The sequence below is a fragment of the Callithrix jacchus genome, chromosome 19 (assembly GCF_049354715.1).
Source record: "Callithrix jacchus isolate 240 chromosome 19, calJac240_pri, whole genome shotgun sequence".
Classification (NCBI taxonomy): Eukaryota; Metazoa; Chordata; class Mammalia; order Primates; family Cebidae; genus Callithrix; species Callithrix jacchus.
Window position 1 is genome coordinate 38,620,066 of NC_133520.1, and position 20,288 is coordinate 38,640,353.

The 20,288-nt window shown below is 53.7% G+C and overlaps 1 protein-coding gene across 9 annotated transcripts in view; it reads left to right on the forward strand.

The window, feature by feature from the left end:
• The window catches only part of SNAP47 (synaptosome associated protein 47), a 43,245-nt gene that overhangs the window by 365 nt on the left and 22,592 nt on the right, over nt 1-20,288 (forward strand). For 4 of the 9 annotated variants that reach the window (XR_013529912.1, XM_078357089.1, XM_035281303.3 and 1 more), the window contains exons 2-3: nt 9,617-10,152; nt 19,673-20,166. Coding sequence is in view for 8 of the 9 variants with exons in the window: in XM_078357089.1 (XP_078213215.1) it covers nt 9,662-10,152; nt 19,673-20,166 (985 nt within the window). In the remaining variant the exon portion in view is untranslated. Of the gene's footprint in view, nt 1-634; nt 2,150-9,373; nt 9,487-9,616; nt 10,153-19,672; nt 20,167-20,288 lie in introns of those variants that run through there. The other 5 variants (XM_035281300.3, XM_078357088.1, XM_035281301.3 and 2 more) reach the window with 4 other exon arrangements.

Sequence of the window (20,288 nt, forward strand, 5' to 3'; positions counted from 1 at the left end):
GATGGGGACTTGGAGAAGATGGTGGCACTTGGAGAGGATGGGGACAGTGGGGACCTGGAGGGGACGAAGGGACCTGGAGGGGATGGGGGTAGTGGGGACCTGGAGAGGATGGTGGGATCATGGACGGGATGGGCGGGTCCTGGAGGGGATGGTGGGGATCTGGAGGGGATGGTGGGGATCTGGAGGGGATGGTGGGGACCTGGAGGGGATGGTGGGATCTGGAGGGGATGGTGGGGACCTGGAGGGGATGGTGGGGATCTGGAGGGGATGGTGGGATCTGGAGGGGATGGTGGGGACCTGGAGGGGATGGTGGGAACTGGAGGGATGGGGACAGTGGGGGCCTGGAGGTGATGGTGGGGTTGTGGAGGGGATGGTGGGGACCTGGAGGGGATGGTGGGGGCCTGAAGGGGATGGTGGGGATCTGGAGGGGTTGGTGGGGATCTGGAGGGGATGGTGGGGACCTGGAGGGTATGGTGGGACCTTAAGGGGATGGTGGGATCTGGAGGGATGAGGACAGTGGGGGCCTGAAAAGGATGGTGGCACCTGGAGGACATGGGGCAGTGGGGACCTGGAGGGGATGGTGGGGGCCTGAAGGGGTTGATGGGGATCTGGAGGGGATGATGGGGACCTGGAGGGGATGGTGGGGACCTGGAGGAGATGGTAGGGGACCTGGAGGGGTTGGTGGGGATCTGGAGGGATCGATCAGTGGTACCTAGAGGGTATGCTGGGATCTAGAGAGGATGACAGGGACCTGGAGGAAAATGTAGCGGGGGGAGCCGAAGGGGTCAGGGTGACCTAGATGGGAGAATGGGGCCCACAGGGGACCTGGAGGGCATGGCAGGGGGACCCAGGGGACAACGGTTGTCTGGAGAAGATGGTGGGGAATGAGAAAGAGTGTGAAATGAAGGTGTGGTGGGACTGTGGGTGGGGATTTGGGGCTTGCGTACACATGAGCAGGGCTGAATTTAGAGGACATCAGAGTGGTGACATGAGGAGTGTTTTGCCAAACTTGCAACTGGAGTCACCCCAAAAGTGGCAGCAAGGGAGTTCCCCACACTATCCTCAGGTGGGACCAGTTGGGATTCCAAAGAAAGAAGTGCTAAATGCATGGGGAGCCCAGAGCAGTTTTTTGTTTTGTTTTTCATTTTGGAGATGGTGTGCAGTGGTATCATCACAGCTCACTGCAGCCTCCACCTCGTGGGCTTAATCGGTTCTCCTGCCTCAGCCTCCCAAATAGTTGGGACTACAGATAGGAGCCACCATGCCCAGTTTAGTTTTCTTTTCTTTTTCTTTTTCTTTTTTTTTTTTTTGAGACAGAGTTTCGCTGTTGTTACCCAGGCTGGAGTGCAATGGCGCGATCTCGGCTCACCGCAACCTCCGCCTCCTGGGCTCAGGCAGTTCTCCTGCCTCAGCCTCCTGAGTAGCTGGGATTACAGGCACGCGCCACCATGCCCAGCTAATTTTTTGTATTTTTAGTAGAGACGGGGTTTCACCATGTTGACCAGGATGGTCTCGATCTCTTGACCTTATGATCCACCCGCCTTGGCCTCCCAAAGTGCTGGGGTTACAGGCTTGAGCCACTGTGCCCAGCCCTCTTTTTCTTTTTTTGTAGAGACAGGGTGTACAAAAATAACGCAGACACAGGTCTCTGTGTTGCCCAGGTTGGTCTTGAACTTTTGAGCTCAAGTGATCCTCCTGCCTTGACCTCCCTAAGTGCTGGGCTTACAGGTGTTAGCCACTGCACCAGGCCCTGCCTAGAGCCTTTGTTAGCAGAACTTTCACACAGAGTTGACTGTAGCAGTCCTTGAGATGGGCAGTAAGGGAAGAGGGATGTCCTCTCCAGGTATGTGTCTGGCAAGGGAGGTGGGTTATGGAGTTTATAGGAAGCTTTCAGGAATTTGGCCCAGGGGCAAGATCATTTTATTTGTAGATAGCTTCTTCCAGGCCTGGAAATGTTCAGGGCCCTGGATTGGGTTGAAGCCTGGTGGGAAAAACCTATGGCTGGGACACAGCGGGGGTCAGGGTACTCCATGATTTTTGGCCAGGACATGAAAGTGGGGGGCCACGGGGAACTCTATGTGATGTATGTCTTGGTGTGCTGGAGAAATAAAAGACTTGACAGCTCAAAGCTACCCACATGGACACAGAGGTAAGAGAGCAGATTTATTGCCCCTGAAGCCTGGCAGACTGTGTGCATGTAGGCGCTCTGCGACAATGTGCAGAGTCTGGGCATTTTCCCAGGCGCCTTGACAGGCAGATGGAAGGAGGAACAGTTAGAACTGCTCATCTCTCCCAGAGAATTGAGAGGCAGCTTTTGCTGGTTTGCTCTCAGTGAGAGGCCTTTGATTTCGGTTTGGCAGTCTGATGACAGTCTAGGGGCTGGCAGGCCATGACTGTGTTTTGTGAAATCTGGACACTGGCCTGTCTCATCCCAGACCAAACGGAGGCATCCTAAGGGAGAGGGGGACACCTGCCTTCCCTTTATGAAGTGATGGCAATGTTGTTTTATTTACTATTATGAACCGGGATAAGGGAGGTTCTGGGAGTGCGGGGGCTCAGATCCTTGCTGGGGACTCTTTCCAAAGAGTGTGAGGTTTACCCAGGAGAACAGGGAGGATCAGAAGAGGGGAGGACTAGGAGGAAAGTGAGTTTTGGGAGTCTGAGTCCACTGGAGGTGGGATTGGGGGCCATAGGGGCAGGGACAGGAGGTGGGCAGTTGCTTTGAGGATTGTGTGATTGAGTATATGCTGTGGTCCCTTCCTGGTAAGCCCCACTGTGACTTGTTTGGTCACAGTATGGAATTCTTTATTCGGTTCTTTTACACTAGAAAACGAGAATGTCTGGAGAAGTTACAATTGAGGAGAAAGAATCATCTCCAGTTCCATCAGAGATGACTGTTTTTTTTTTTGAGATGGAGTTTCGCTGTTGTTACCCAGACTGGAGTGCAATGGCACAATCTCGGCTTACCGCAACCTCCGCCTCCTGGGTTCAAGCTATTCTCCTACCTCAGCCTCCCAAGTAGCTGGGACTACAGATGCGCACCACCATGCCCAGCTAATTTTTGTATTTTTAGTAGAGACGGGGTTTCACCTTGTTGACCAGGATGGTCTCGAACTCTTGACCTCGTGATCCACCCGCCTCAGCCTCCTGAAGTGCTGGGATTACAGGCGTGAGCCACCGCGCCCGGCCTGAGATGACCGTTTTTGTTTGATTTTTTTTTTTTTTTTTAGACAGAGTCTCACTCTGTTGCCCAGGTTGGAGTTCAGTGGCGTGATCTTGGCACACTGCAAACTCCGCCTTCTGGGTTCAAGTGATTCTCTTGCCTCAGCCTCCTGAGTAGCTAGGATTGCAGGTGTGCACCACCATGTCTGGCTAATGTTTGTATTTTTAGTAGAGATGGGGTTTCACCATGTTGGTCAGGCTGGTCTCAAACTCGACCTCATGATCTGCCAACCTTGGCCTCCCAAAGTACTGGGATTACAGGCTTGAGCCACTGCGCCTGGCCGAGATGACCGTTTTTTATTTCCTGGTGTAGAGCCAGCTTTTCTACGTTCCTTCACACATGCATTCATTCATTCATTCATTCATTCTCTCTCTTTGCTCTTCTCTCCCCCTAGTCCTTGTCTAAATGTTCATGCACATGTGCACACACACACACACGTGCGCGCGCGCGCACACACACACACACACACACACACCGTTTCTTTCTCCATAATGTATAATATGCGTATGTGAACTTTCGCTGGTTTTAGTCTTTTTTAAAAATTTAACAATATGCTGTAACATCTTGCCACATATTGACCTGAATATTGACAATTAATTGACCTTGCCATGTATTGTTCCTTAATTGCTAGTAGTCATTTGATTTTGGTTGTGGCACATGCAGATCGAGGGAGGTCAATGGGAAAGATGTGGGGAGCAGAGTGTTTATAATTGTCCCGAGATCTTGGTATATGGTTCCAAGTTTGCCTCATGGGGAAACTGAAATTCAGGTGGGCATTGCCTGGGAGGAGTTCCTGAAGCCCTATGGTTGAGCCTCAGTTTCCTAAGAAAGGGGCATTTGGGCCACCAGATCCACAGCTCCCCTAGATCACTGAGTTTCTAGGACTTGATGGGAGATGGAGGTCTCGTTCTTGAGATGGAACTCTGTGCTTTAGTTCCCTGGTCCGCAGGTGCCCCCTGGGGTCAGTGTCACCACTGTGTACACAGGAGGCCTGGAGCACCATCTGCTCTGATGGGACTGGAACACAGGCTTGTGTCACCCAGAGGCCCCCTAGATCAGCCCTGGCATCGCTTGGGAATGGCAAGAAATGCACATTCTTAAGCCCCACACAGCACTCCATCAGGGTGGTTTTTTGTTTTTAAGACAGGGTCTTGCTCTGTCGCTCAGGCTGGAGTGCAGTAGTGCAATCTTGGCTCACTGCAACCTCTGACTTCTGGACTGAAGCGATCCTCCCACCCCAGCCTCCCAGAGTGCTGAGATTACAGGTGTGAGGCACTGCGCTTGGCCAGGATGGGGTTTTAAGTCAACACTTTGGAGACATGCAGTTTGCACTGTGCGGAACCTGTGCTCCTCTGTCACTGTGTTGCATGCTGACAGCCCCGGTGGGCGTGTCTGCACCTTGTGGCTAGAGCTGGGAACCTCTGAGGGAGTGGAAAGAGGGTCTGGGGAGCAGGGGAGGGGAGCCTGGAAAGATTGGCCGCACCCTGCCGCCCCCGTGGGCACACACAGCCACCACTGTCCTCGCTGAGCTTCTCGGTCGCAAGGTAGCGGAAGGTGTGCAAGATGTTTGTTCTGTGACTGTGGAAATTAACTAAAAATAAGTTGTTTACTGGATACTGAGCCTCACTCAGGGGACCCTTGAGTGATGGAAATGCTGAAAGAGACCCATTGTACAGATCGCCCTGTGTGCTGCAGACTTCCTCCCCAAGAGCGTCACTTGTGTGGGTTGGCTGCAGACACCTGTGGGCCCCTGGCCATGACCTCCCTCGAGGATTCAGCTGTGTGTTCTCAGGGTCAGCGCGGGTCCCCAGGCCCACACCTGCACTGGAGGAGACAGATTGCAGATTGCAGCAGGGAGGGACCCGTGAGGGCTGCAGAACTCAGCACAGGTCGCAGAACTAGGTGGTACAGGAGGGCATGGGCACAGCCCTGCTTCCATGTGGCGTGCTCATGGTCCACTCAGCACAAATTCATTGGGTGCCCATGGTGTTTAGGCCTTGTGGCCCTCCCATGACAGAAGGTGCCTTCTGTAGTGGGACAGTTGTAAAAGCACCAGCTCTCTGGAGTTTTGCTTGGGCTGTGGTTGGTGACAGTGCATTAGGAGGGCAAAGAAACCCTCTGAACAGAGATCTGAGGAGTGGAGCTGCCAGTGTGACTCGTGGCATGGAACGGCTGCTGGGAGCAGAGGGCAGAGGGCGACCAGGGCGGGGAGGTCGCAAGTTCTGCAGAGTCCATTAGGCTGATATGGGGAACTTGGATCTCATTCCCAGTATGCAAGGAAAGGCTCCGGGCAGAGGAGTGACATTTTCTAATTCTGTTCAATGACTGTCTCGTTGGCTGCTGGAGGAGAATGGATGGTGGGGACAGGATGAGGTCAGGAGGTTGCCTGAGAGGTTGTCCAGATGTGGAGGGAGGAAGGACTGCCTTGGATAGTGGAACTGCAGAGAGTGAATAAAACTAGGTTGTTTTTCGGAGATTGAGTCTCACTCGGGCACATGAATGCTGGAAAGGCTGAAAGAGATCCATTGTACAGATTGCAGTGTGTGATGAGTGAGTCCCTGTGACTGCAACTCCTTCCCCAAGGGTGTTGTTTGTGCTGGTTGGCCCAGACAATGCCTGTGCCAGGACAGTGGTGTGGTCTTGGGGTGGAGGGCGGGGACACAGCTGTCAGAACATGCTGATGATATGTTTTCGGGGAGGAGGAAGAGACGAGTCAGAACTCCTGGGCCCATGGCACCTTTACTGAGAGAGGAACTGATGCTGGGGGTGTGAAACTAGGGTGCCCATTAGGGGCAGGGGCAGGGCAGGTGCCCAGCAGGTGGCAGGAAAGGAACTGGTGGAGGGGCTGTAAAGTTGGGGTGCCCATTAGGGGCGAGGGCAGATGCCCACTGAGTGACCGGGGAGGAGCTGGCAGAGGACCTGTGAAGTTGGGGTGCCCATTGGGGGGGGCAGATCAGCAGGTGATCAGATGCTTGAGTTTGAAGTGTGAGGGGGTCTGGCTGGAGTGGGTGTTTGGGAGGCAGCGGCTAGGGGGTGATGTTGAGTTTCTGGCCTGTGTTGTCTCACCTGGGAAAAGAGGGTACAAGGAGGACAGGTTGTGCCCTGTGCAGTCAGGTGCACAAGGAGGCTATGCCAAGGAGAGTAGTCGTAGGCGCTCATAGAGGTGGGGCTGGAGACCTGGAGAGGGTCGTGGCCAGGGAGCCAGGGGCAGTGACTCACAGCAGGGCGCCTCTCGGCCCATGGCCAGGTCTAACTAACGTTTTTGTAAGTGAGGTCCTGTGGGGCAGTGGACCCCATGTCGGTGTCTTGTGGCCACTTTCACTCCACCCTGGCAGAGCTGTGTAGTTGTGGAGAGTGGAGACTGTGCGTGGTCCTTCATGGAGAATGTGCAGTGCCTGGCGTGGGAAGGCCAGGGAGATCTCGGGGCTGAGAGAGAGAGGGTGGGATCAGGGCCCCTGAAGGAGGGTCTGGCCTTGGAGGTGAAGATGGATTGCGTTCCCCCGTGGCCTCCGTATGGGGCCAGGTGTGTCACTGGGTGGGGGAATGGCTGTCCCTCATGGGAGCAGTGTCCAAAATTGGGATGCTTCTGATGTTCCGTGGGGTGTCCTTGCTTCTGTCCTCGCGCTTCATCTCTGTTTACTTAGGTTTTCTGGGAAGGAAGTCCTGGAAACCTGCGGCTGGAAAAGTGTGGTCACAAGTTTCTCCTCTGGCTTCTTCCTGGGTTGTTGGCAACTTGAATACTTTTTTTTAATGTTTATTGTTTAAAATGTGCTAACGAGAAGAGCCTTGGTTCTTCATGTCCTAATTTCTCGGTCCTTTCCCCCTTCTTTCTTTCTTTCTTTTTTTTTTTTGAGACAGAGTCTCATTCTGTTGCCAGGTGACAGGCTGGAGTGCAATGGCGCTGTCCCGGCTCACTGCAACCTCTGCCTCCTGGGTAGCTGGGACTACAGGTGCACATCAGCATACCCAGCTAATTTTTATATTTTTAGTAGAGACAGGGTTTCACCATGTTGGCCAGGATGGTCTGCATCTCTTGACCTCGTGATCTGCCCGCCTTGGCCTCCCAAAGTGCTGGGATTACAGGGGTGAGCCATCATGCCTGGCCTCCCCTTCTTTCTTTTTTTTGAAGAGACAGAATTTCACTCTGTTGCTCAGGCTGGAGTGCAGTGGTTCAATCACAACTCACTGTAGCCTCAACCTCCCAGGCTCAGTGATCCTCCTGCCTCAGCCTCCCGAGTAGCTGGGACCACAGCACCCCCAACTTTCTTTTTGAATTCAGAACATTTCATAGCTGGTGACCTTAGGCCTTTTACTTACTTTAGTGGTGGGTCCACAGGTCCAGAAGGTGAGGCGATCTTTCCAGAACTGTATACTGTGCTGCCACACCAGCCACAGGGCTCTTCAGGGAGCTTGTGCATAGTTTTACTCCGTTCTCCTGGAGTACCTCCCAGCCATGCCTGCTGAGCAGTGGTTAGCACAGCCTCACTGCCCACGCCGTGTCTGGCTCTCTGTGGAGGTAGTGGTGGTGAGGTGCGGTCCCTCCCCTCGAAGGCCAGGTGTGGCGGAGGTCTGGGCAGCCTCTTCAGCTGGGAGCACAGGCACAGCAACTCTAGGGCTGAGCAAGGAGGGCTGCGGCCCCTCCTGTAGCTACTGGCTTGCCTGACTTTGAGAACCAGGACTGAGTTAGTGTAGTTTATCCTCCTCCTAATTCTGAGAAGCAGATGCCTTTGTGTCCCTGTAGTCTGGGGTCTGCTGGGTGGCCTTGAAGTCGTTGTGGCAGAAAAACATCCATCATGGGTCCTGTGTGCAGCGTGCTGGGCCCTTGCCATTGCCTTGGTGGGGAGTGGGTGGCCCTGGACAGGGCGGGTCCTGTGTGCGGCCCACTGGGCCCTGGCTGTGGTGCTGGGGGTGTAAGTAGGTTGGCCGTGGTACCCTCCATGTGCTGAGTGCTGTGCCCCAGAGGGAGGGTGGACTTGGGCTGGTGTGGGAGAAGCTGGGTGGGGGCTCTTCCGTTGGCCACACGGGCAGTCTGTGGACTGGGGAGACTAGCCAGGCAGCCCCCACCGTCCAGTCACGCCTCCTTCCCTGTGGTCTGCATGTGACGACACATGGTGTGTTCTCCGATGGCTGTGTCCTCATAGAATGAGGGTCCCATTTGAGGCAAGCTCTTCAGGTGCAGGTGTGGCATTTCCTGTCCATATGTCTCGTCCAGCCCTGTGTTGCGGGACATGGTGTGTTGTGCAGCAATTACAGGGAAGACCTGGCTTCTGCAAGTACAACCGTGGTGAGCTGCAGGAGCCAGGGACTGGATCAGGGTGGCTGGTGCCCAGCAGGACATTTGACACATGGAGGGACTCATGAACATGTTGCCAGAATGTGGAGGCCCCCACAGCCTCTCTCTGTGCTGTGGAAAGCCCACACTTTTCAGTATCTGAAGGGCTTACACTGGCTGGCTGTCCTGGTTGTGTAAGTGAAGCCAGGTTGCAGTGAAATTCTGTGAGAGAGAGGTGGGACAACTGCCACCCTCCTGTGGTCCCCTCTCTGCTGTCAGAACCTTGGTGAGGCATCCCCGGCCTGGCTCTGGCCTGGCAGAGTCCTGCGCTCGTGTCTGGATCTCGCACAAGGCCCTCGCGTTTTCTCAACCTTATCTGTACGGCGAGAAGGTTGGGCTGCGTGTTCCATGAGGGTTCATTCAAATCTGTCATTCATGACTTTCCAGACTGGACTGATAAATGTAGATGTGAAAACATGGTAGGACCTGCAGCTGTGTCAAACTGTACACGCAGTCAGCTAATGCACATACGTGTTACCAGTCAGGTCTGTGGAGTGCTGTGTGGTTAGCTGGGGTTAGGAGAAAGGGAAACGCTTGTCTGCAGGATTGTTTCTCTGTGCAGCAAAGTTGATGAATGGCAGTTTCCAAAGGGGAATGAGCATCTAAAGGGAACATCATGGCCAAAAGACAGCACTCCTTGGAACGGTCTGAGAGTAAGGCCTGGGACTGAGGTCCGAGGCCCAGGGCCCTGGCAACGTCTCTAGCGATGCCCTCCTCAGGTCTCATCCAGCAGTGGACGCTGATCCAAGCAGGGTGGCTTTGCTGGGTGCAGGGGCACAGGGTGGTGAGGGGGATGACGGTGTGAACCCTCTGCTTAGGGGATGGGCATGAGTCTGGGGCTCAGGGTCCTGGTTCCAAACCAGCCCTCTTGTTCTGGCTGCTCCTCCTTCACCAGCTAAGAGGGCACATGAGCTTCGTCCTGCAGCCACAGGTGGGTAGAGTTAGCCGTGTGCTGCAGCCTGTGTGAGCCCAGAGCCGCAGGGGAGGTGGCATCCTTGTTGGGTTGCTTGTGTCTCCAGTCCATGGATGACAGCACAGCGTCACTGTCTCTTCTCCTTCAGAGGCAGAAGAGGCCTGGACCTCGGCTCAGGCAGACCCAGGAACAGATGAGCAGGGATGTCTGCATCCACACCTGGCCATGTACCTACTACCTGGAGCCAGAGAGGCGATGGGTTACTGGCCAGCTGTCCTTAACGTCACTGTCGCTCCGGTTCATGACTGACAGCACTGGAGAGACTCTGGTCAGCTTCCCCCTCTCCAGCATAGTCGAGATCAAGAAGGAGGCTTCGCATTTTATCTTCAGCTCCATCACTGTCCTGGAGAAGGGCCACACCAAGCACTGGTTCAGCTCCCTGCGGCCAAGTCGAAATGTGGTCTTCAGCATCATCGAGCATTTCTGGAGGGAGCTGCTGTTGTCTCAGCCTGCAGCAGACACGCCTGCCCCCAGAACCCGGGGCAAGGAGCTGACCGGACTCATGGCCGGATCCCAGAAACGCCTGGAGGACACAGCAAGGGTCCTGCACCACCAGGGCCAGCAGCTGGATGGCGTCATGAGAGGCCTGGACAAGATGGAGTCAGACCTGGAGGTGGCAGACAGGTGGGCTTGCTGTGCACACTTTGCAGGGCACACACAGAGTAAGGTGCACTTGTGCAGAGGCTCACCGCGCCAGGCACTGCCGGGCCACGACACAGCATCTGTGCACACCCAGCATCCTGAGAGCATGACTCTGCACTGCTGCTGTACACGCTCAGTGGGTACACACAGTGAGATCCAGCACTAGAAGAGCGAGGCTGTGAATGCACTGTGTACTCTGCTGGAAACACGCAGTGAGATCCGAGTGTGCTGGCTCGCTGCGTGCCGGGCGCCCCTGCCGTCCACTGCACCGTGCAGAGTCCACACCCAGCAAGCAGAGACTGTGCTGTGACCGTCCCGTGCACTGCTCTGCTTCTGGCTCCTCTGTGGTGATGCGGACAGGCCCTGGCCTCTGAGGTCACAGAGAGGGGACTAAGGTCTGCCTTGGCGATGGTGCCTCCTGTCAGTGCCTGCCGTTTGTTCATGAGCTATGTTCTTCCATTTCTATGGAAATCCTAGTATATTTCCAGACCGTTTCTTCAGTTTGTTTAAATGTTATTTTCTTATTCCAAGTCCCCTTTTGTGCTTTCTGAGTCCTGCTGTCTTCGGTCTGGGTATTGGTTTCCTGTTTGGCTTTCCTCCTGTGTTGCTGTTCCAGTGTTTGCTTCTGGTCTTTATCTTCCTACCGTTTATCATTTGTACTTGTAGTTTCTTAGAACTCATGGGTGCCTGGGACAATGACACTCAGATGTCATGGCCTGAGTGTCTTCTCTGTTTGGATATTATTAACAGCCTTGTTTTGCTTATGGTTTCTGACTTTTCAAGGGACCTGTTTATTGCCTGTTTTTTTTTTGTAGTCATTTTTCCTGAGACGGTGTATGTGGGGCTGAAGTATCAGCCCTGGGCTCTTTACTGGGACCCTCGGTTCCTCATCCTGGGGTCCCCTGTCTGGAGTGTGAGTTTTGAGGGGCTGCATTCTGGCTCAGGTAGAAGGTTCACTGACTCTGCCCTGAGGTTCCCTCCAGCCCCTCTTCCAGGACCGGGGTTTGCCCACTTGGGTGGGTCCATCTGGGAGCCGAGGGTCTCCAGTGCAGTGCCACGTGGACTTGTGCCTGTGTGTTCCTGGTTCTTCCTGCCGCTGCTGGGAGGGTGCTGGTACCACCTCCTCGTCACCCCCTAGGGCTCTGGTGTCCTAATCGCATGGTCTCTCAGCGCCTGCTGCTGGCACACTGTTCACCTTCCTGGGTTTGCCAAGTCTGCCTGCTTTTCAGTGTCAGGCTGCCGCTGTGTTTGTCTTTGGAGAAGTGTGTGTTGAGTCCTTTTCTGTTGCTCTCTGCCCCTCTCTTAAGGGCACATCCTTGAGATAGAGAGAGTGTGCGCGCGTGTGTGTATCTGCGTCTGTGTGTGTCTGTGTGTTTGTTTGTGTGCATATGTGTCCATGTGTGTTTGTATGTGTTGTCTGTGTGTGTGTTTCAGTACACATAGCTCAGGTTTTTACATGCTTTCAGTTATTTCTTGAAAAATCATTCTGAAGCATGTTATTTCTCATTTTGTGATTACTCAGAGGACAGTGAGAACTTCCTCCCAGCACCCACGGCTGCAGCAGGCAGGCAGAACCTCTGTGTTCCCTGGGCACTGGCCGCTGTCCCTCAGCCCAAAGCTGGAGTTGTGTTGCTGCATTGGTGCTGCATGCGGGTTCGTTGGACTGAGGTCGCATCTTCTTGACTAAGAGGAGATCCTTTCAGTCAAAGAGATTGGCTGGCACAAGGGTGGAGCTGGGAGATGACAGAGCCTCTCACAACCTCAGCTCCTCCGTGTAGCTGACAGGCATGTGTTCTGCCCTGCCCAGAGTCTGCAGGGGCAGTCACAGCCCCAAGGCCATGGCTCTGTGGCTCGGGTCAGTCTGTGTTCTGTTAAGGCCTTCAGTAGGTTGCACGGGGCCTGCCCACATTACGGGCACAGCTACTTTTTGGGAGTCTGCTGATTTTGATTTAATTTCATGGACACATAGCATCACAGACACGTGCAGAGTAGTGCTTGGCGACTGGGCCTTGTGGCCCCGCTGCATGGACACTAATGTGACCATCCTGGCCTCTGGGAGACACATGCCCTGGTGAGCTGGGACTGGCCCTCTGCCCTCCAGCCTGTGGGGTTCTGGAGCCCTCCCCATGGTGCCTCTGTCCTGGCTTCCCCTGCCCTGGCTCACTGCCGAGAAGTGTCCCTGGGCCGGACCCTGAGGGCATCTGCGGGGGGAGGCATGGGGACAGCACAGAGCACTGGGCCCCAGCCCTGGGTGAGGGCAATGTGGTCCTGGAGGGGAGGGTTACATTGTGGCTTTCCCTGCTTCCTGGAGTATCGTCCTGCTCCTACTCACAGACAAAACAAACAATGTGGAGAAGGAGCATCTTCGTCTGTGCCCAGCTGAACTTCCGCCTTGCCACCTGGCAGTGGCACTAGTATTCTGTGTGCGGAGATGGCGCAGAGAGATGGGAGGAGGCTGCCAAGGCACATGATTATCCACCACGTGGAACCAGAGCCCCTGTGTTTGCTGTCGACTCCTGCTGGGAAATGAGCCTGGCACCCAGCGATGGGCCGGTCCCTTCTAGAAATGGAGTAGGTGACTGAAAGACAGGCTGAGCCAGAGAAACAGAGTTCCACCCAGGGTGCCAGCATCTGACCCAGCACCTGGGCCCCTAATTGTGTGGTGAGGAAGAGCCCGCCCTGTGTTGCCCACTCTCATGGGACAGGCCATCCTGTGTTCACCTGCCTGGTCCTGCGCTGCCACGTCTCTCTCCTGCTCAGCAGCTGCCTCCCAGGAGCAGCCTACCACCACACCAGCCCACCGCTCATCCCACCACCTGTCCTGGCCACTGCAGGCCCCACCACCGGTTAGGCGTGCTCTCAGCTGGTCCTCTGCACCCCCAACCTTGTGTCCAAAGAGCACAGTGAGGCCCTGTGCCTGCCTGCATTCGTGCCGGTTCCTTCCTAGTGTTGGTGCTCACAGCCCTCTCCCGCCAGGCAGGAGGCAGGACTGCAGGTCACAGTGTCCAAGACCACCTGGCCTTTGCCCATGCCGCCTCCTCCAAGTGTGGGCAGCTTTGGTGCCTTCCCCAGGCCCACAGGCAGGGCTCCCAGCCTCCAGGACCTGCAAGAAACAGAAAGACACAAGAAAAAGACAAATTTGACTCAGCATTTTGAAAAGCAGGTCAGAAAAACGATGTAAAGGAATAGGGCCAATTACATAAAGACTTTGTTTTTAGGTATAATTATTTTTTCCAGCTTTATTGAGGTACTGCTGACAAAAACTGTGTGTGTTTGAGGCATGTGGCTTGATGATACAGTGTTTGTACCCAGCAGTCATGTCCGTGAACCTGTCTCTTGTCTCACATACCTGTCATTTTGTTTGTTTTTCTTTTCCTCCTTGAGAAATGAGAACACCTAAGATGTGTGTTCTTGGCAGATTTCGAGTGTACTGTAGGAGAACTGCACCCCCACCATGTCATTACTGCCCAGAGCTCGTTCATCCCGTAACCGAGGCTGGGGGCCTTGGCCACCCTCTCCCCACTTCCCCACCCGCCCCGCACCTGGCCTTCTCAGCTTCTGCAAGTTTGGCTCCTTTAGGTCCCACATGTGTCATGCACAGTTTGTCTCTCTGTGTCTGACGCCTTCCACTCAGCATAACATGCTCCAGGTCTGTCCATCGTGGTGAAATGGCAGGATTTCCTTCTTTTTTATTGCTGAATAAAATTCCTTGGCATATAGACACTGTATTTTTGTACCTGAACCCAGGTCTTGGCCACTCATTGCTTGAAAGCCAAAACTCAAGAGATGAGCTTTGTGAAAGGACAGTTAGCTTTATCAAGGAAGTCCGTGACCTCAGGGTGGTGGACTCACTTCCAAAGACCACCTCCCCGAGTTGTGACCCCAGACCAGGGCTTTTTAAGAGAAATGGGGGAAATGATCAAAGCATCCCTGTGAAAATTGCAGAGTCTCAGGTGGGCAGTTAATCCTGCTTGCTTGGTCAGTGCTTTGTGGACTTCTGAGGCACCATCGGTCTCTTCTTACCAGGCTGGTCAGCCTGTGCCCAGAGCTGTAGAGTCCCAGAGCGAGTTGTTGGTTCCCAGAGTTGTTGGTTGGTGTATTTCCTTATATTTCTGTTGAAGGTCCTGTTTTCCCAAGGCATTTTTAATGAATAATCTACAGGTTAATGATCTATAGATTATTCATTAAAAATGAATGATAATCTAATCTTCAGTGAAGCAATAGTTATATACAAGTAAACAAGCTTTTCTCTTCCTTGGAGTCAGTACTGTTCCACTTTCTCTATCCTTTGGCCTGTGGATGTACACTTACGTGGTTTCCATGCCTCGCCTGTAGTGAAGCACGCTGCAGTGAACGTGGGAGTGAAGGGTCGCTTTGAGACACTGATTTATTTCCTTTGGGATTGTGGAGGCTGAAGCAACTCCATCGTGGATGCTAACCGGCCTTGTTAACATCTGGTGAATTCATCTCCACCTCACCTGTCGTTCCTTGTATGAGAGCAGGTACCTACCACACACCCTGTTCTTAGGTGTGCAGGGCACTCTTCCTGCGGGGTCTGTCCTACACGTATGTCCCCTGTGGTGCAGAAGCCCTGGGTCTGTGGACCATGGCATGGGATCCACTGCCTCATGTCATCGCTGCCTGAGACACAGACCTGCCTTCTGTCCACGTCACTTAGATGCTTCCTTCTGAGAAGCGGCGTCTGTCAGCCTCAGTTTCCTCACGTCAGGGGCAGGTTTAGGTAGGCCTGCCCATCATGGAGCAGGTGTAACCTACAAACAGGATCGTGGAGTCATGGTGGTTCTGAGACAGGAAAGGTTGCCTTGTCCCCATCACGGGGCATTCGACAGGGGAGTGGCTGGCTTCTTCAGTGACCTGCTGCTCGGACCTTTAGGGGAGCATGCAGACAGGCAGGCTGTGGGGCTCCGATCCCACCACAGCGTCTAGGGCTGGACATTTACAGCTCCTGAAGCCCCAGTGGGCATGTGCTACCATGTGCTCTTTTAGTTTAGCCATCTGTAGGTGGCTTGTGTTAACCAGCTCAATTAGATCCTCTATGCTGTTGCAAGGACAGAAGGCTGTATCCTGGGATTCTTGCCTTGTATACTGGAAGAATCAGATCGCACATGGACTTGGAGAATGAGTGCAAAGTTTTATTGAGTGGAAATAGCTCTCAGCAGATGGGGAGTGTGAAGGGTTTCCCCCTGGAGTCGGGCCATGCAGTGGCCTGGGCTCTCTTCCAACTGCCCCAGCCAAACTCCGCGTCATTCTGCCGGTTGGTGGCCTCCTGGCGTGCTGGTGCCTGTCTGTGTGTCCCTCGGCTGGTGGGCTCCTCTCAACGTCTGGCCACCTGTGTATGCCTGCTAGGGTCTCAGGGTGTTTATAGTCACAGGATGGGGTGTGGCAGGCCACGGTGGTCTTGGGAAATGCATTTGGGCAGGAAAACAAAAATGTCCTCACCTTCCTCCGTCCGTGGGGGTGGAGCCCTAGCCAGGGACCATGCCCTCCTCTCCCCAGCATTTCTCCCCCTGCCCCTGCCCCTTCCCTATCATTTAAAGGGACCACTCGCTTCCCTTCCCAGCACTTCTGAAATGGTTCCTGGTTAATTTTTTGAGGAGCCTCTATGCTGTTTTCCACAGTGGCTGGAGATGGAGATGTTTAAAGTATGTGCAGCCATGCCATTGTGTGCTTGGCAGGTCACCTCATGGAACAGCACTGTGATGAGAGCTGGTGGCCTGCCCTCCCGCTTCAGGAGGCACAGGAACACTGCAGGCCTTCAAGGGGAACATGTGACAGGAAAGTGAAAGGTCTAAAACCAGGACGTGCAGAGGGAATCAGAAGTGTTTTGCCTCGAGAGGAAAGCTGATCAAGACTGCCTAAAGTAACTGAGGTGGTCGCATGAGACCATTTTCTCTGCAAAACTAGATGCTTTAGTTGTGTAAACCAGAAGTAAAACCCTAAGCACCCCAGCTGACCAAATGCATCCCCTCTTGACCAAGGGGATTCCAAAATAATCCTGAAAAACTGGTTCAGACCATGGAGAGAGGGAGGGGTCACACATGTCTCATTATGGAAACACTTGCCATCTGTCATCTCTAAGTGCCACCTATGAGACCTAATCTCTGTAACGGCCTTGGCCTCCCTTTGTCTCTAGTCCAGAAACTCCTTTCTGTCGATTCCAGGCTTTTATTTTACTTTTTGAGACAGGGTCTCACTGTCACCTGGGCTGGAGTGCAGTGGCACGCCACAGCTCACTCCGGCCTCCAGCTCCTGGCTCAAGTGATTTATCACCTCAGCCTCCCATGTAGCTGGACCACAGGCATGCACTACCACGCCCGGCTAGCTTGCTTTCTTTTTTTGAGACCTGGGATTCCAGATTTTTAGATAATAACTCTTAATCAAGGGTGACAGGAATGCACTGACAGGCACTGGCACGCCTGCAGGCCACCAGCTGGGCAGAGCAAGGTGGCGTTTGGCTGGGGTGATTGGAGGAGAACCTGGGCCACTGAGTGGCTCAACTCCAGGAGAAAACCATTTTGTAACTAATTGCCAATCAGAAAATCTTGGAATTTACTGTGACCTGTAAGCCCCTGCTTTGAGCTGTCCCGTGGTTCCAGACTGAACCAATGTATTGATTGATGTCTTTTTTTTTTTTTTTTTTGAGACGGAGTTTCGCTTTTGTTACCCAGGCTGGAGTGCAATGGCGCGATCTCGGCTCACCGCAACCTCCGCCTCCTGGGTTCAGGGAATTCTCCTGCCTCAGCCTCCTGAGTAGCTGGGACTACAGGCGCGCACCACCATGCCCAGCTAATTTTTGTATTTTTAGTAGAGACGAGGTTTCACCATGTTGACCAGGATGGTCTCGATCTCTTGACCTCGTGATCCACCCGCCTCGGCCTCCCAAAGTGCTGGGATTATAGGCGTGAGCCACCGCGCCCGGCCTCCTCTTTCTTTTTCAGTATCAGTTTCCTGTAAGATCTAATTTGCAAACTAGTCACCTTTAAGAAAATCTCCTGTGTATGGCCGGATGCCACTTTGATACACAGAATATTTCTGGCGCTCGCCCCGGCCCCTGCCGGTTAGATCAGCTCCTGCCCTTCCTACCTGCTCAGAAGCCTCCAACCATCCTCAGCAGGGCCCTGATGGTGGTGGCTCTGCCCGGGTTTCTTTCCCACGTGTGTTTCCAGCAAACAGTCAGGGTGCTGCCCGTCTGAAATGGGGCAGGTCCTGGAGGGGATGTCCCAACCATGTGGAGAGGCTGGTGAGGGACTCATGCCCAGGGTCCTGGGGATTGCCCCTCCCATGGCGTGGTGCTGCCCAGCAGCTGCTCTAGGTGTCTCCTTAGGCCGAGTTACTGTGCACAGCACCCTGGGCTGAGTATCCCGTTCCTGCCGTGCCCCAGTGTTTCTGGCTGTGTTCAGGATGTTTCTCCCTTGGCAGTGCTTCCCATGGATTGAGGCAGGAGCAGACCTGCCAGGGAGCCCAAGAAGGCAGGGAAACAGTTGTTCACCTCAATCTCACTTTTTCCAGGTTCAAGACTGTGAGCTGGGGAGCTTTCTCCGGGTGAGGGGTATGTCGGATGTGGAAGTTCAGTTCCCATAGTCTCTGCTTGGAATCGTTCCTTTTTCTGTGGCCAGCATATTCTCACATTTTAGTTCTGGGATATTGCTGGTGCTGTGCCTTTGTTTCTGGTTTTTGGTGGGAGGAGTGTAGCCAGCCTGTGTCTAGGCCATGCTTTTGGAACCAGAAGTCTCCGCATTCACCCCCAGACCTTCACTGTAGGGCCAGGAGTTATCACTGTGACAGAACACATAAAGTCATCACTGTAAAAGAAAACGCACACATCTTGCTCTTGGAAACAAACAGTCCATCTAGGGTGCAGCCACACAGGGCACCACATCTGTCTACTGCACCAAAAATCTTCCATTCACTTAGAAGTCAGGGCAGGGAAGAAGCCACAGAGTGCTCACTCGTCTACCCTCATCGAAGTCCCAGACGCCAGGCAACAAACTGACTGTGCACCTTTTGTCTTAATTTGGATAATCATGCATTATCTTGGCTAAGAATGGCCTGTAATACATGCGGGATGTGTACTGTAAACCCTTGCTGAGGTCATGTGAGGTCTTCCTACTGATGTATGGGATAATGACGCCGCCAGCAGGTCCAGGAACTGCAGTCGTGTTCAAGCAGGGCTTGATGTGGTCATGTTGAGATGTGCAGTAACTAACGCGATGAGATTTCTGTTGGTGAGAGTTGAGGTTTGACTAATGCAGAAGCTGTTTACATTCACGCTGAAGGGGAATGCCACATTCAGCTGGAAGCTGGTGAAAGTGGCTGTGATTTTCCCCATATAATCTTGCTAATAATTCTAATAGGCTGGCCCATGGCAGTTAGCTTAGGTACAGCGTCACAACCACGGGAGCCATTCCTTCAAATAAGCCCTTCCCTTCCTTTCCCCGACACGCCCACCAGTTCTCTTCTCTGGAGAACCATGACTGACACAGTTGCCCCACTGGGCAGCGTGGGGAAAGAACCGACTGAGCTCAGAGTGCTGCAGGAACAGCCTGGATGTTTCCGGATCTGCCCCAAAGGAAGCCCTTCGCTTTCTGAAAACAGAATCTGGAGTCTCCTGCTGCAGGTGGCTGAGTTCTAACTGTGCGTGACATCTACCGTGACACTGAGGGCGTGACCGAGAAGGAACAGGACCCCGAGAACCCAATGCAGACGCGTGGCAGCAGCCTGCAGAAGCTGGGGACGTCGAGTCCCTGAAGGCTGCAGAACCTCCCTGGCCAGTAGAGGCAGCCTTTCCTCCCAGTCTAGGGAGATTCATCCTGCAAGACGAACTGGGTTCTCCTCAGCTCCTATCCTCACCTGTAGATGCTCAGCTAGACTCTGATCCCAGCGGAGCCTGCGAGACAGGATGCAGAGTGTTCCCCTGAGGAGGAGGTGCACGCCTTCCAGTCAGCACCGGCAGGAATCTGGAGCACGCGGAAGAGAGCCAGTGTTGAGAGAGTGGGCGGTGGGAACCACTCTAACACTGTCTGGCCGAGGCGGGGAAGGGGCCTGCTAGGCAGGGCTGCAGTTGTCACGTGTGCCTCCTACGATATGGATGGCGCAGACATAGAACATTCCATCACTGCAGAAAGGTCTGTTAGATAGTCCCCTAGACAGTAAGTACAGGTTTTATTTTGAATCAGGACCGGATCAAGGTAGCATGGTGTGGGCAGAGTGATATTTTAGGCAGAGGGTGTGCATTTTTGCTGTCTTTCTGCTGGTTGGCCTGGCATCTGTGGACAAATATTCTCACTGCCCTGGTCCCCGACATTCTCTTCTCACACTGGAGACAACAGTCCCTGTGCCTCCTGCTTCATGAGTGCTTGTGGAAAAGTACTATAAAATGGTAACATGCTTTACGAAGGTTAAAACAGTTTTCAAAAAAAAAAAAGTATTACTCCTTAAAAATGAACTGACCTGGTTTTCCATGTTTTGTTTGCTTTTTCAGATTGTTGACAGAACTGGAATCTCCTGTTTGGTGGCCCTTTGGCTCCAAGCTTTGGAAGACACCATCAGAAACAAAGGCCAGGGAAGGCGTCTCTGTGAAACCAAGTTGTGAACCCCTTGGGAAAGAAGGGATGCTGATCCAAATTCCTGCCATTATTTCTCACAGAACCGAGTCTCACGTTAAGCCAGGGAGGCTCACTGTCCTCGTGTCTGGGTTGGAAATCTATGATTCCAGTTCTTTGCTCATGCACAGATTTGAAAGAGAAGATGTGGACGACATCAAGGTCCACTCACCTTACGAAATCAGCATCCGCCAGCGGTTTATTGGAAAGCCAGACATGGCCTATCGTTTGATATCTGCCAAGATGCCAGAGGCTATCCCCATTTTAGAAGTGCAGTTCAGCAAGAAGATGGAGCTGTTAGAAGACGCCTTGGTGCTCAGAAGCGTGAGAACATCTTCCCCCGCAGAGAAGAGCCGCTCGGTCTGGCATGCAGGTTAGTGACCGACAAGGCAGTGAGCGCGTGCACAGACTTCTGAAATTACAGCCAGACTCAGCACGCCTGTGGGAAATGCCTAACAGATGCGTCACCTAGAGCAGCTGCTGGCCTCCAGCACG